Below are 15,683 nucleotides of genomic sequence, written 5' to 3'. Positions count from 1 at the left end.
TTGTCATGTTGAGTGGCTGTCGTGGCGGTGGGAGATCCTAGAAGCTGGTGGTATAGGACGGTATTGGAAAATGGGAGGGCCTCAATGGTGGGGGCTGGACTCTCATAGTTGAGGCACTTGGTTGGTTCGGAGAGGCGTCCATCAGTTGGTGTCTCCGAGCTGGTGTTTTACGGCTGGAGGCAAGATGGAAGTGCCATGTTGGGTTTTTATGGATGTCAAATTTTGGGGCTTCTATGATCTCCCTCGTCAGGGTTAATGTTATTTTATTTATATTATGTATTTATTTTATTAATAAAAAACGACTGCTGTGGCCGATTTAATCCAAACAGTGGCTGTGTGTGCTTATTTGGAAGGCTGGGGGTTGGGAAAAAATCTAGAGGTTTAAGGGAGAGGCCCTGAGTAAGTGACCAATAACCTAATCATGTACTGCCAAAAAAATTATAAATCTGTGCTTTGGTTGTCACTGCACTGACTAGATATTACACCAGAGGTCAGCAACCTTCGGCACTCCAGCTGTTGTGAAACTACAATTCCCAGCATGCTCCATTCATTTCTATGAGAGTTTTTAGAAGAGCAGAGCAAGTATGCATGCTGGGAGTTGTAGTTTTACAACAGCTGGAGTGCCGGAGGTTGCCTACCCCCTGTATTACACTGTCATGAATGGGATTTAAGTAAAAAACGCAGGGGCATATTAAGATCATCGCTTTAGATGCTGGTCTTAATAAGGCCCCATAGCTGGTGAAGGATCCGCCGAAGAGGCGTCAGCTTCTTCATAACTTCGACATATCCACCGCCGACCAAACCAGACGTAGAAAATGGTAAATGAGACGGGCCTGCCCCCTTCCCTGCCCGCACCACGCCCACTTTTTTAGACCTGGCGTGAGTGGGGAGAAGTTGCAGAAGGACCTTTGCGCCGCAATCTGTGCCAGAAATACCTGTGCAATGCCCCAGATCATCACAATTTCCTCACATTTTTATTGCGGTTTTTCACCATGGATTTCTATAAAAAACAAACTGCCATAATCCAGTGCTTAAACACAGCACAATTATGTTTTCCCATAGAAGCGGCCCGGGGAACATTTCATATAGTGTTCTCTACATGGCAACATATGTCGCAGAAAAGTTGTGTGACTTTTAGACCTGTGTTCTGGCTGTGGAACCTCAGCCAAACTGCAGGCGGCAGGTTGTATAGTTGCATGCGACTTGTATTGTGATGCGAGTTGTGTGCAGCGGTCTTGGATTTTTTTGAACTGTGGCGTCGCAGTAGGTCGTGTGATGCATCACAACCCTTTTGACATTCATTGATGTGACATGTCGTCATTTAACTCCAGGCCTAAAACTATGGGTCGCGACATGAATATCAACATCTAATGACTGTCAATGGGTTCATGATGGGACATGCCACAACTGCGATGGGACAGTTGCAAGAAATTCACCAGTGCTGCATTTTTGGTCGCAAGTCGCACATGACTTTGCCATTGTGCATCACGATGCAAGTCATGTGCAACTACGACTTTTCTCCAATTTGGCTGCTTTTTTAATAGGAAAATCAAAGCTTGAAATTGCATGACAGCAAGTTGCTGATAGATCGCACAAATGTTTTTGGGCATGATTTTTCTGAGACAACACAGGTTGCCATTTAGTCCCAGCCTAAAGGAAGATTTTATGTAATTCTCTATGGCCATCTGCTAGTTCGGCACCTGTCAAATTCTGATAATCCTAGACTATTGGAATCTTGCTATATTTATATGTGTTAATCTATGTGTACGGGTAAGATGATATATGAAATATTTAGCTATATCCCGCACAGTGGCTGCACTCACATATGCATGTACGTATGTATTGCACTCCGGCCTGTAAATCGATGGCATGTGAAACGTTCTTATAAGAGGCTAGTGAACTGCAGGGGGGTGTTTTCTTTCAAAATAGTTTTTGTCTCCTCTTAAAAACTTCAGTCTCCATCAGGGGTTAAGAGTCAAACGCTGAGAACCCCCATGGGATTTGGGTAAATATATAAATATGTCAGGGGCTTTCAGCTGTCGATGGCTGTCACTCCAGACGGGGCTCATCCCTGCAAGGCGGAAAAGGAAAATGAGGCCACATTTATTGTAAAGCCTGATTTATGGAAGAAAAAAAAATTAAAAGAAGAGAAAATAATTATTCCTTTTCTTGTCGCCGGAGGGAAAATGCTTCTTCTGGTAGCAAAGGGTGAAGCCTCGCAGCATTACAGCGTGGGAAACACATGACTTTTTTTTTGTTTCCCTGCAACTCCTTCAAGGTATAACCTCACCTACAACCTGCTTCAAGGGACACATCACCTAAAAATAAACATGACCTGTACACCCTTCAGGCCCCGAGCTACAAGGGATCTCTCTGGAATGGACACAGGGCAGATGATATATAGGTAAATAGATGTGCACGGAGCCGTTCATTAATATGCTAAAGAATTCAGCGATACTATACCTCCTTATGGAGAGCGCCTAAACAGAATGAGGTGTCTTATAGGCCATGCACGCTCCTCTCGAATTATAGGAAAAGGGATGCAAATTAGCTCTTAGCAAACACTGCGCCTAATGCCATCAGATGTAAGGTAGCTATCCTGTAAGTCAATGTTTGACCTTTTAAACAGGCCTTGAGACATGACTTGGATTATAATTAAGCCAGCATCTCATCTGCAGACAGCTGTTTCGCCAAAGAATGTCATATAGATTTTGGAATTGGAGAACATTGACATCTGTGCTGCTAATTGTCCCTTTGTTTAAGTTTGCTCAGTCTGTCAATAATGCAAAAACAAAAAATTAAAATGCAGGCGGTAGGTCACCCGGCCACCAAGTGCAGCTCTCGGCCTGATTGCCCGGCAGATCGGGAGCTCCTGCGTGCAGCCACAAATATCGGACATTTCTCAGGCAGAACAAAGTGTTTCTTGGGAAGGACTGGCTGGCAGAGACTGTGGGTTTTCGGATAGAACAAGTTGCAGGTTTTAGACTTAACGTCATGTTGGAGGATTCTGAGCATTCCATCAAGACAGCTGAACGCATTGCTGAAAACAACAAGCGAGCAATTAACTCATCCACCGTGGCCAAACGATGCGGACTCATCTCTACTAGCATAAACCGGGAGGCCATACAGAAGAATTAACTGCTCCGAACCGATCACCTCTATCAAATTGAGTGTGTGGCACCAGTATGTTTAGGGTATGCTCACACACAGCGGATAGGCGGCATATTTGCTGCAGAAGATTGGCAGTGTTTTACAGCACCAGCAAAGTTGATGAAATTTCGAGAAATCTCATTTCCATGATGCAATAGAAATCTTCTGCCTAAATTGAGCTGAATTCAAGATTTTAAATCTGCAGCATGTTAATTTATACTGCAGATATCCATCGTGGATTTCACCCTTTGCAATGCATAGAGTGAAATCTGCCGGAAATCTGCACCAAGATCCGCAGCAAAACCACAGTGGAATTTCAAGTGCAGAAAAAATCCTCTATGTGCGGGCCTTAAATGAAGAACATTACTCTTCACTTGCTCCCAAATTACAGTATGAGATAAAGCAGAATCCTGTTTAGGGTGCCTTCACATGTGGTGGAAAAAGCCACCAGAAGATATGCAGGTGCAGGTTTTTACAAAGGTGCGGATATTTACGTGCAGATTTTGTTGTAGATTTCTCAGCGAATTACATCCCCCATTAAAGTACATGGAGATAGTTTGCTTTCAAAAATTATTTGGACTGCAGAATGTTATTCTGCACTGGATCACAGGGCAGAGACCTGCACTACATGGGGGAAGTCGTTATGCTGCACATTTTCTGGCATATTTTTCCGCCACGTGTCAAGGCACCCTTACAAATCCAGGAAACCCAAAATTCTAATGTTCCTTAGAGAATTCTATACATTACGGCTGGCAGGGCACATACCGTGCATCTGATACGTGTATGGTGCCTGTCCTGGGGGTGGGGTGCTGAAACTGGAGCTATAGCTGAGGAACCCGCTCTGTCCGGGAGAATGGCTTAAACTGTCTTCTGTTTTGATATCTAGAAAAGAAAGGACAGAAATAAACACAGTATAACGGTCTTATGTAAAAACAGTATGGACGTAAATACAGGATCATAGGGCAATGAGCAACCTATGTGACCTGACTGGAGAATATTGCTGGGAGATGTTCCCAAATATCCCAGTTCTAAGCCACAAGGAAATGGAGGTCAGTGACACCTTCATCTATGGATGATCTTACAGTAAATAAATATGGACAGAGAAGAACAGAAGAATTCTATTACAATGTTCTTTAATGTACATATTCTTCTGGATTCGGGGTGAACTAACCCAGAGGGAGGAAGATCTGGCTTCATGCAGGAAAAGCAACCCTCTCCAAAAACCTTTTCCAGGATTATGACCTTTTGTTTTTAATTAGCCCCCATAACTTATGGTACCTAATGAAAGAATCCTACCTGCTCCCGGCCGCTCTGTTTCAGTGTCTTGTATCAGTTTGGCAATCTTGGGGTCCCCAGACTGTTTACTTCCAGGTGTGGACACATGCACCACTGCAGCCAATGACTGGCCTCAGCAGTGATGTGTCCCAAGCAGTAAATGATCCAGCACTGATGCTTGAGGACATGTTACTGCTGAGGCCAACCGTTGGCTGCAGCAGTGTACACACTGGATGATTGATGAATGAACCTGAGCAGCTGGAAGCTGGGGAGTAGGATTCTTTCATTAGGTGCCATTCGCTATGGAGGCTTATTAAAAAAAAAGGGCTGCAATCCTGAAAAGAAAACCTTTAAGAAAACTTCTTTGATAAAATGAAAGAGGAATATCTGTGTTCAAATGGATAAAAATACTACCTTTCTAACATGAAGTACTGAAGATAAATGGAGGGCGCCACTCTGCCATTTTGTTATGCAGAGGTCCCTATTTCTTCTGTCATTCTGAAATTCTATTCATGGACCAGGAGGATCAGGATAAACAGATTTTTGGTCCCCAGTAAAAAAAAATATGGAGTGCTGCCATGTATAACAAGGAAATACATAAAAATCAGAGGATATGTCTTGAGTTGGATATCGAGTGATTTGAGCATCCTTTAGAAATGGCTAAGGCTACTTTCACACTAGCGTTTAAGTTTTCCGGTATTGAGTTCCGTCATAAGGGCTCAATACCGGGAAAAAACGCTTTTGTTTTGTCCCCATTCATTGTCAATGGGGACAAAACTGAACTGAACAGAGCGGAATGCTCCAAAATGCATTCTGTTCCATTTAGTTGCATTCCCATACCGGAGAGCAAACCACAGCATGTTGTAGTTTGCTTTCCGTCCTGGGATGCGGATGCAAGACGGATCCGTCATTACCCCAATGTAAGTCAATGGGGACAGATCAGTTTTCTCTGCCACAATCTGCCACAATAGAAAACGGATCTGTCCTCTATTGACTTTCAATGGAGTTAATGACGGATCCGTCTTGACAATGTTAAAGATATGTTAAAGATAATACAACCGGATAACGGATGCAGATGGTTGTATTATCAGTAATGGAAGCGGATCCAGCAAAAACGCTAGTGTGAAAGTGATACAGCGAACCTCTGATCGAGTAGGTGCTCTTTATATTTACAAGGGTTGCCCAGGTCTGGTACCTATTCTGATGCTTTTAGGCTTCGTTCACATCTCCGTTAGAACAATGAGGTCCGACAGTGAACCGGTTGATTTCCAGCATAATTACAGTGTTTCAGCCGGACAAAAAACATTGCAGGCAACAGTTTTTTGTCCGGCTAGCATTTGCGCCGGATCAGGCAACTGGATCTCGAAAACGGAAATGTGAATACGTCTCGTCCCTGGATCTTGGTCCCACTCAAGGCACAGGAAATGACTACTCAGCCACAGCGATTGGACAGGCATTTCTGTGTGTGGATGGGACCAGGAAGCAAAGACCAGAGAGGACCGAGTAAGCCGTGGAACGGGGGTTGACAGGGGATCGATGAGATAAGTTTGCCTTTTTTATTTTGCTATACCATTAAAAAATGAATCTTTTCTGACAGTTTACTGAGCCCTACAAGAAACTGTTCATGTAGGAAGATAACCCCAAGCAGCAAACATCTCCCCCCCGCCATGCCATGTTGTGTCTAGGAAAATGAGCTGAATTTATGGTGTTCTGTATGAACAGAAACACCTCATTGTAGTGGATTAGCAGCCAGGTGGGAGCCTTTCACTCGCCCTGCATGAGCGGTGACCCTAATAGGTAATCTGCACGATTTATAAGCAACATATGGAGCCGTCATGTGTCCTACCCTTAAGACACAATCCAGTAGCAAATGGTTCCACTTTCACCTGCTCTATGAGAAACAACTGCTTGGTATTTTCCCTGGAAACTTTCCAGTTCTCGAACTACAGAACAACTCTGGAAAAAGCCCTAAACTTATCATCAGAATTAAAGGGACGGTCTGCGGCCCCGCGTCTCCATACTGTGCTCGGCTTCATTAGGATTCATTATTTCCTGCTTCACCAAGACAACAGGTCACACGATAAGAAGGCCCAGGTCACCCCTTCTGTACTATATACATATACATTACATATATACATACACACGTCTACCACACTTAGTATCTCCCCCCAACATTTCCTGCTGGACCCCAAAGTCCTCTGTTACATATATTACCACCACATCTGCTAGTAATTCACTTCACGTCTCCACAACAAGCCACAAACAGGAAAAATGCTGCAAAACCGGACAGCGAGGAATCAATCGACACAGGTGGCCTTCAGTCAGAGCCTTACACGGAGTTGTTCACTCATGGAGTAAAAAGTAACTATTTCCAAGCTGTATGCAGACTGTAGTGTAAAGCATGGAGGTGTTCATAAAGTTTTACGGTGCAGCAGATCAATTCCATTCATCTGAATGGGACTGTTTTGGTGGCAAGTACATGGATTTCTGCAAGCCTCAATTACATGGTGGCCAACAGTCTTGGATTTGCAGGGACTGTCGCTAAATTTCAGAGGCAGGCCTTGCAAATTAGGGCTGTCCTGGGCCAAAAGTGGACAGTGCTTATTGTTACCAATTGCAAAGTATGCATTCAAATGAATGGAACTGGTTTTCATTCTCAGGCTGCGTGTTAAAGCACCCTTATGTCGTCTATAAGGAAAGCACAATCACAGGGCAGACTAGAGGCATATGTACAAATCCTACTAAAGCTACTTTCACAGTCACATTTTGGATTTCCGTTTGTGAGATCCGTTCAGGGCTCACCCAAGCGGTCCAAAACGGATCAGTTTTGCCCTAATGCATTCTGAATGGAAAAGGATCCGCTCAGAATGCATCCGTTTGCCTCTGATCAGTCTCCATTCCACTCTGGAGGCGGACACCAAAATGCTGAAACTGATCGGATCCGTCCTGGCACACAATGTAAGTCAATGGCGACGGATCCGTTTTCTCTGACACAATAGAAAACGGATCCGTCTCCCATTGACTTTCAATAGAGTTCATGACGGATCCGTCTTGGCTATGTTACAGATAATACAAACTGATCCGTTCATGACGGATGCATTCGGTTGTATTATTGTAACGAATCTGTTTTTGTAGATCCATGACGGATCTGCCCAAAACACGAATGTGAAAGTAGCCTTACCCAGTAATGAAGCTTTGGCTAGCTGAGACACCTGAAGCCTGACTTCTATATTGTGATGGTCCTTTCAGGGTTTACAGGGTCATCTCTCATTTGGTTTCATGGTTACCTGAAGTTTTAGTTTACGGCTGTTTATGGTACTTAAAGGCTATGTACACCTTCGGAGGCAATTTTTTTTTATGATTGCATTTTACTCATTTTGGGCTAAAAATCTTTTTTTTCAGCTGGTCATTATTAAAAATATTGAGCCGTTCTGTCACAAAGAGCTGTTTTTTTAGCTGTGTGAATGGTCATTTTTTACTTTCACTTTGTACTAGTCATATAATGAACCTTATCTCTAATTTACTAAGAGGTCATAAACACCTATTTAAGCTACATTCTTATCAGTAAGATAAGTATTGAACTTTGACGAGTGTTTATAAGGTCTGAGAGCAGAGATAAGGAGCCTGTCAGCTAGCTGTCTGACAGAGCGGAGACAAAATTCTGATCCTGCTAGTAGAGCATCTCAGCTCTGTACAGAGAAAAGGACTCCATATTTTTAATAAAGACCAATTGAAAAAAATATAACGCACTAATAAAAGAAATTGCCCCCAACGGTGTACATAACCTTTAAGCTGTGGCTATATAGTTAGAGTCGGGGGACTCCACTGCAGGGGGTGGTAGCTTTCATCCACATGCACCCGTTTCTGCCCCTCAACCCTCTAGTGCAGACTGACACGTAATAGATGTGTGTGAGATTTAACGTCTCCTGATTTCCACAGCCTCAGGAATGAGGCCTTGTCAGTTCAGCCAGGAATTGAAGCAGTGCTCTGCTTGGCAAGCATTTCCAGTCAGATACCAAACATTGTTGCTGGTCAGTGAAATCTTGGACTTCATTCCCTGACCCGTTTCTTTAACCACATCGTAGCTAGGAGTTTGAGCAGAGGCAGGAAGCCATTTGTGGTGTGTCAGAGGAATACAGTGAATGGTTTCACATTGATAGCAAGTATTCTCCCGCTACTAAACAACAAACCTCTGACTCTTCTGATGAACCGGCTCCATCCACAGCAAGGGTCAGATTTGACAGTGAGAACTGTAATGGGTATGGTCTGAATGCGGTGCACCGGGTGCACACGGCAGACAACAGGCACCCGTTTCGGCCAATAGCTGCATGGAAAATCAGTGGCAGTGCGGCCAAACCACCTGGGCTTACTCTAAAGGATTACATATATCTTATTACAGTATTACATAATATAATTAGATAACAGGGAGGCATTAATGATGGCAGAATTTATGACTTACTGTAGGATGGGATGCCGTAAGCCTGTCCGGGGGGAGGGTACGTGGAGTATGCCGCTGCTTGTTGAATTCCTGCACTGTACTGGGTCTGTCCATAGGCGGCCATCGCTGGGATGGATGGTGGGGAGACTATATGGGGATAATGCCTGCAATAGAAAAAAATCAGACATTATGCAATACATCATCTAAAGCTATACTTTATTAATCTCTTTATTCCTTGTCATTTATTGGGGGTTGGCCACCCAAAAAAACATTCTACAGTTTTCAAACCAGCACCTGGATCTGAATACTTTTGTAATTGCATGAAATTAAAAATTTTGCATAGCCACTAAATTATTCAATAAAATGCATCTGTATAGCGCCGCCTGCTGTTTGTTTGAGCTGTCAGCTTGATATAAATCTAGCAGAGCAATGAATGGGGAGATCTCTGGATCCATGTGAGGTACAGGGCTGGTTCTAGCTTTGTTAGAGATTGTCATGTACTATATGATGTCTGATTTTCATATTTTACATTAGTCATGGGATAACCCCTTTATATCTCTATATATATGGTCTCAGATTTGCTAATCCTAAATATGGCGTAAGATTACACAGGCTATCTAGACCTGCACCAGGTTTATCAAGCAGGCTCAGGCTGGATAATAAATCTGGGGCAGGAATAGACACTTTTTTTCTGACTGTATAGCAGCTATTGATTGGTTTACTTGAGACTGATTTTTATGCCAGAATTGTTGCGCAATTTTGGTGCAAAATGGCACATCTTAGACCCCGACCCTTTCCCATGAAGCAACATCGACTTTCTGCTAAGTCCCACCCTCTGTCAAGCGTATTGGAAAAAAAGTGTAGAAACCCTACATGCAATACATTGTGCCACTTTTTAGACAGATTTTTGGCGCACGCACAATAGTAAATCTGGGCCATGCTGCCTGCGGATCAAAGGACTACAGTCGCATGAAACTGAGAGGGGTCTGCAAAAAGCATGAATCATCTATCCACAATTCTAGAATCAGTTTCTACTGGGAGTGAATCAAACTGAAAACTAACATAGACATTCTGCACTGACAGTCGCTAATTCAAAACACTAAGGATACAGCCACATGTTCAGTTTTTTAAGCCAAAAGCAGGAGCAGATTCACAAAAGATGAGAAGTCATATCTCTCCTTATTCTTTCTCTCCTTTTATGATTTTGGCTTCAAAAACTGCATCAAGAACCCTGAACATGCGGCCATAAACTTAGGCCACATGATACATGTGTAACGCCCCAGAGGTGCATTACCACCTTTTACACCTCTCCACTATCTCCTATGGTTGATTCAATGTCATCATGTGTATTTATTCCAGGTTCAAACACTGTACATTTTCTATTTTGCAACTGTTGTGTGTAAATGTAATGTACCTGGTTCACCAGCAGATGGCGGCAGTAATGGCAGAGCTACTTTGCATAGAATGGAACCTTCTATCCATTCTAGTCCTCTCTAGAGAGGGAGGAGTTTTTAGTTAGTGAAGGTCAGAATAAAGTACCCCCTCTAGGGAAGGCAGCAGGCCCTCATCCCTGCAAAAGTGGGAATAGAGAGCCCCCTCCTAGAAGAAGGCTGTGTGCTAGCCAGCAGAGCACCCCTAGGCTCTGCTGGACAGGGAGGCCAAAGCTGCAAGCCTCACAAGCCAGGAGTAGAGTTCCCTGGATAAAGATAAAGACAGACCAGACTATAGAAAGTAAAGTTCAGCAGAAAGGAAAAGTTTTTATTTAATCCTGTTAGCACAGCAGAGCCCGAGAGCAATAGATGTAGCAGAGTCGAGTGTGTTTGCCTGACAGAATTCATGCCAAAGCCTGCTGGTAACCAAGACAAAGTTGGAAGATTGTTTCCTGATGAAAGTTTATTCAAGTAAAGCTGTTATCAACTTAAACATAAGGTCTGGACTCAATTTATTTCATCACTCCCTGTATCAACTATTCCTTTTTCTGCAACAGACAACCACGCCTGGGGTTCCAGCGTATCCAGGTAGGAGCACAGTGACAAGTGCAACACCATTAAGGGACATTATAGGCTACACTTACACCACTGTGGCATTCCTACACCTGGGTACCATCCTATCACTAAAGGGGGCCCTGTACCCTTATTGCTGCAATGCAACTGGCGTCACGACAAAACGATTGACTTTATTTTCCCTCTAAAAGGGACCCCCATGGCCGAGGGCGTAGCGCTACACATGGCTACTCAAACGTAAAGGGAACTGTGCCCAGTACTGGGGTAAAGGCCATCAGAGCATCTCTATGGTTCAGTTTTATTATCCCTCAGATCCAGAAGAAAGTGATGACTTGTGTCAGTCTGTGCTGTTTTTTTTAAAGTTCTTTGGACCTAATTGTATTTACAGGAGTGGCTGAAGTCACTGTCACCATAATGACCTGACTTCTCCTCAGGCCTTGTTCACATTTCCATGCCCGTGATGATGTCCGTGACAAGACAGCAGTGTTTAATACATGTCTGTGAAAGATCAGTTGTTGGTCCGTGTGTCCATCTTTTGCCTTCCACGTGTCATCTGTATTCCACATGTACTGCTAGGTTGAAAAAGGGATCTCCAGAGCATCTACTACCAATGGACAGAACGTTGTGTTTTGCCAGTGGTTTTCACACACCCATAGACTTCAATGGATGTGTTCGGTCCGCATCACAGATCAAAGTAGTGTATGTCTCTGTTGTATGTGTGAATAAACACAGGTATACGTGTGCTATCCGTGAAGATTGGGGACAGCACATGTCCGTGATTCACTGATGTGTGAACAAGGCCGCAGGCTGCTCCTTCTGCATATGGGCCTTCAGAAAACATGCAACCACTTCCGCTCTAGTCACTAGACAATCAATGCAGAAAAGTCCACCACCTTCCCACTGTTCTACGTAGCGGGCTGCACTCTGCTTACCTTGGGTAATTCAGTTCAGGTACAAATTGCTGGGATTCTTTGCTGTTGCCTTAAAGAAAGAAATAAGACATGTTTAGTCTGAAACCAGCACTGGATTCTGCTCTGACAACATTGAAATACTTTGAATATAGAGCAATCCCAGGGATCTCAAGTCTCCCGGAGGTTCAGGGAGTCTCCCGCTATTAAATAGCGGCTCCCTGACACCCCCATGTGAGACAATATATCCCGGAAAGGTTTACTGATAGCAGAGCAGAGAGATAAGAGAAGTGACAGAGTTTAGATTACAGGTTGAATTAACCCTTTACGGTCAAATTGGCTTCTCAAGGAGATATATATGTTAAAGGCATCCCTTCTTCTGTCTCATTCAGTAGCTATATAACTATTGAGAGAGATGTATTTTTTTTTTTAAATACATTTACACATTTAACCCTCCATTTTAATTATATTATTTACCCCAGTATTAAATTCACCCTCCCTGGATGCTTGTTTTTTTCCTACAGTGGGGTAGATAATTACACACAGGGTTTTAAAGAATAAACTTCCTGACTCAGACCAAGAGCCGACTCAGCAAGTGAATGGAAGCATCCGTGCATGCGCATTGCGCAACCTAAGCTTCGGTTCACTTGCTTCTTGTCAGCTCAGCGAATGAACCGATTCATGTGAAAGATCCGAACTTCCCATCTCTAGTTTGCTCGCAGTAAACCTTTCCAGCAACCTGTAGCAGTGTCCCCTTCTCGGCGCGTGCGCATAGTGCAAGAAGAAGCCGATGCCAGCAGTCCGCAACGGCGCATCAGGCTGAGCCTGTGCGCGCGCGCAGGATCTCAAAGCGGGAGGAGGGGGAGGGAGGGAGAGGCGGCACTGAGGAGTAGAAGGCGGCGCTGGGCACGAACGGTGATGCGTGCGGCCGGGCACCATGCATCCACAGACCTCCCCTGCTTGGGCACCTTAATTCAATGATTGACAGGTTAGTAAAACCTGTTTTTCCGCAGAATAAAGCCACAAATAGCTTTTATAAGGCCACCTTAGAAATCAGAATGCTACCCTGGACATGAGCATATGTTTTGCTCACAGGGCTTATAGGTGGTGACAGAATCCCTTTAATCATATACATAAATAGGATAATTTGGGGCAGGGTAATGAGCCCAGTCCTCCACACCATAGAGCAAAGTGTGCAGATACTGCATATGTTTGGAAAATGTAATAAAAAGTTTGTGAAAGAAAAAAAAAGAAAACCTCCCTGAAATGAGAAGTGCACCTCCCTGAAATGAGTTTTTGCAGGTTGGGATGTCTGCAATCCCCACCTTCTGACAACCTTCCAATTTCTCATTCTATAGGTAATGTGGATACTCGCAGTGATCACTGACATATTTGTTGGTAATGGACAGTGGAGCAAGATCCGAACGTTACATTGACCAGTAAGTAGTCAGAAAAAAATTGTAGGGTATATGCACACGGTGCCGATGACGCACAGATTTTAATGCAGATTTTCGTGCAGAAAATCTTCAGCGTAAGAGCTTGTTCACACGGCCCACATCACGGAGGCGGACCCATTCACTTGAATGGGTCCGCAATCACAGAGATGTGGAACGGAAGCACGGATTGGAACCCCACTGAAGCACTACGGAGTGCTTCCGTGGTGTTTCTGTCCGTGCCTCCGCACTGCAAAAAAAATAGAACTTGTTCTATTTTTTTGCGGTGCGGACGGATCACGGTCCCATTCAAGTTGCAAATTGCGGTTCCCAATGCACGTAACGGATGCACAATGTTCATGTGCAAGAGGCCTAATACAGTACCAGCTAAGTAATCTACATGGTGCGGAAAATTTCAGCGTGGAAACTGACCAACAGGGCGGAATATCATTGGTTTGTGAGGATTTTCAGTGCAGATTTCACCCATGAAGTGAAATCTGGGGCAAATCTGTCCCAAATCCACAAATAACACATCCGGATTTTGGTACAGATTTGGTGCATAAACGCAGAGAAAAGTGCATGGAAATCAGCGTGGAAAATATGCATAAACTAAACCGTCGTGTGCATCTACCCTACCTAAGGTAAAATCCGTTCCATTCATTTGAATACGGTAGTTGGCGGAAGCACACGGATTTCTGTAATCCCCATTCACATAGTTGCCAACAGTCCCAAATTTTCAGGGACTGGGGGAGATTAATCAAACTGGTGTAAAGTAGAACTGGCTTAGTTGCCCATAGCAACCAATCAGATTCCACCTTTCATTTTTCACAGCTCAAGTTCTACTTTACACCAGTTTGAAAAATCTCCCCCATTGTCTCAAATTTTTATTACTGATTTTCAGACACAGAAAACTTTCTGCAACAAACTCTGCGGCAAGGGAAAGCACCCTTGGGCCTCTTTCACACGAGCGTTACGGAGTCTCTCAGGCTCTGTTCAGGAAAAAACGGATGGTTTTGCATGCAAGTTCAGTCAGTTTTGTCTGCAATTCCGTTAAGTGTTTCCGTTTTTCCCGTGCAGGTGCAATCAGTTTTAATGCGTTTTTCACGCATGTGAAAAAAACTGAAGAATTACAAACAACATCTCCTAGCAACCATCAGTGAAAAACGTATTGCATCCGGATGCAATCCGTTTTTCACTGAAGCCCCTTTCACTTCTATGCAACCAGAGCTGTGATTTTTTTCAGAACGCAGAAATGATACGTAAAAATGACACTCATCTACACAGACCCACTGAAATGACTAGGTCAGGATTCAGTCAGGATGCTATGGGTTGGCTTCACGCATCGCACCCTGACGGAAAACTCGCTTGTGCGAAAGAGGCAGTATTATTGCCAAATGCTGATTTCCCCCAGTGAATCCTTCTCTTCTGCCAAGTTAGGCTGAGTTCCCATCACCGTTTAGCTTTCTGTTCTTCTGATCCATCAGAAGAAGAGAGAAAAAAACAGGATCCTGTAAAAAAAAAAACGGATCCTGTTGCATCCAGTTGTCATCCGTTTGAGCCCTTTTTTAGACGGGAAAAAAAGTCCTGCATGCAGACAGAAATGACTCAAACGGATGACAACTGATACAACAGGATCTGTTTTTTTACAGGATCCTGTAAAAAAACAGATCCTATGCAATCCTATGCAAAACCGATGCAACAGGATCCGTTTTTTACAGGATCCTGTTTTTTTTTTTTTTTCTCTTCTTCTGACAGATCAGAAGAACGGAAAGCTAAACGGTGATGTGAACTCAGCCTTAGGCCCCTTTCACATGGGCGAGTATTCTGTGCGGGTGCATTGCGTGATGTGAACGCATTGCACCCGGACTGAATCCTGACCCATTCATTTCCATGGGGCTGTGCACATGAGCTGTGATTTTCACGCATCACTTGTGTGTTGCGTGAAAATCGCAGCATGCTCTATATTCTGCATTTTTCAAGCAACGCAGGCCCCCTAGAAGTGAATAGGGCCGCGTGAAAATCGCAAGCATCCGCAAGCAAGTGCGGATGCGGTGCGATTTTCACGCATGGTTGCTAGGTGACGATCGGGCTGGGGACCCGATCTGTATTATTTTCCCATATAACATGGTTGTAAGGGAAAATAATAGCATTCTGAGGGGTTAAAAATAAAAAAAAATTAACTCACCGAGTCCACTTGATCGCGTAGTTGCGGATCTCTGTCTTCTTCTGTAATGTTGAGCTGCCGGCTAAGGACCTGTGGTGACGTCACATCACATGATCCAATCACATGGTCCCTCACCATGGTGATGAACCATGTGATTGGACCATGTGATGAGCACAGTGACATCATCAAAGGTCCTATTCCTGTGCACAGCAAAGAAGAAGACAGAAGAGATGCCGGCTGCGCGATCAAGTGGATTAAGGTGAGTTAAATTTTTTTTTTTTTTTTTTTAACCCCTCCAGCCCTATTGTACTA

At 43.9% G+C, this 15,683-nt stretch overlaps 1 protein-coding gene across 1 annotated transcript in view; it reads right to left on the bottom strand.

Moving 5' to 3' along the window:
- Nucleotides 1-15,683, bottom strand: part of EYA2 (EYA transcriptional coactivator and phosphatase 2) — an 85,380-nt gene that overhangs the window by 49,188 nt on the left and 20,509 nt on the right. Inside the window, 3 exon segments of the mRNA XM_040436904.1 lie at nt 3,916-4,032; nt 8,885-9,027; nt 11,799-11,847. Of these exon segments, the coding sequence (XP_040292838.1) occupies nt 3,916-4,032; nt 8,885-9,027; nt 11,799-11,847 (309 nt within the window).

This window comes from Bufo bufo, chromosome 6 (assembly GCF_905171765.1).
Source record: "Bufo bufo chromosome 6, aBufBuf1.1, whole genome shotgun sequence".
NCBI classification, from domain to species: domain Eukaryota; kingdom Metazoa; phylum Chordata; class Amphibia; order Anura; family Bufonidae; genus Bufo; species Bufo bufo.
The sequence above is the reverse complement of the archived record's forward strand: the minus strand, read 5'-3'. Positions and strand labels throughout refer to the sequence as shown.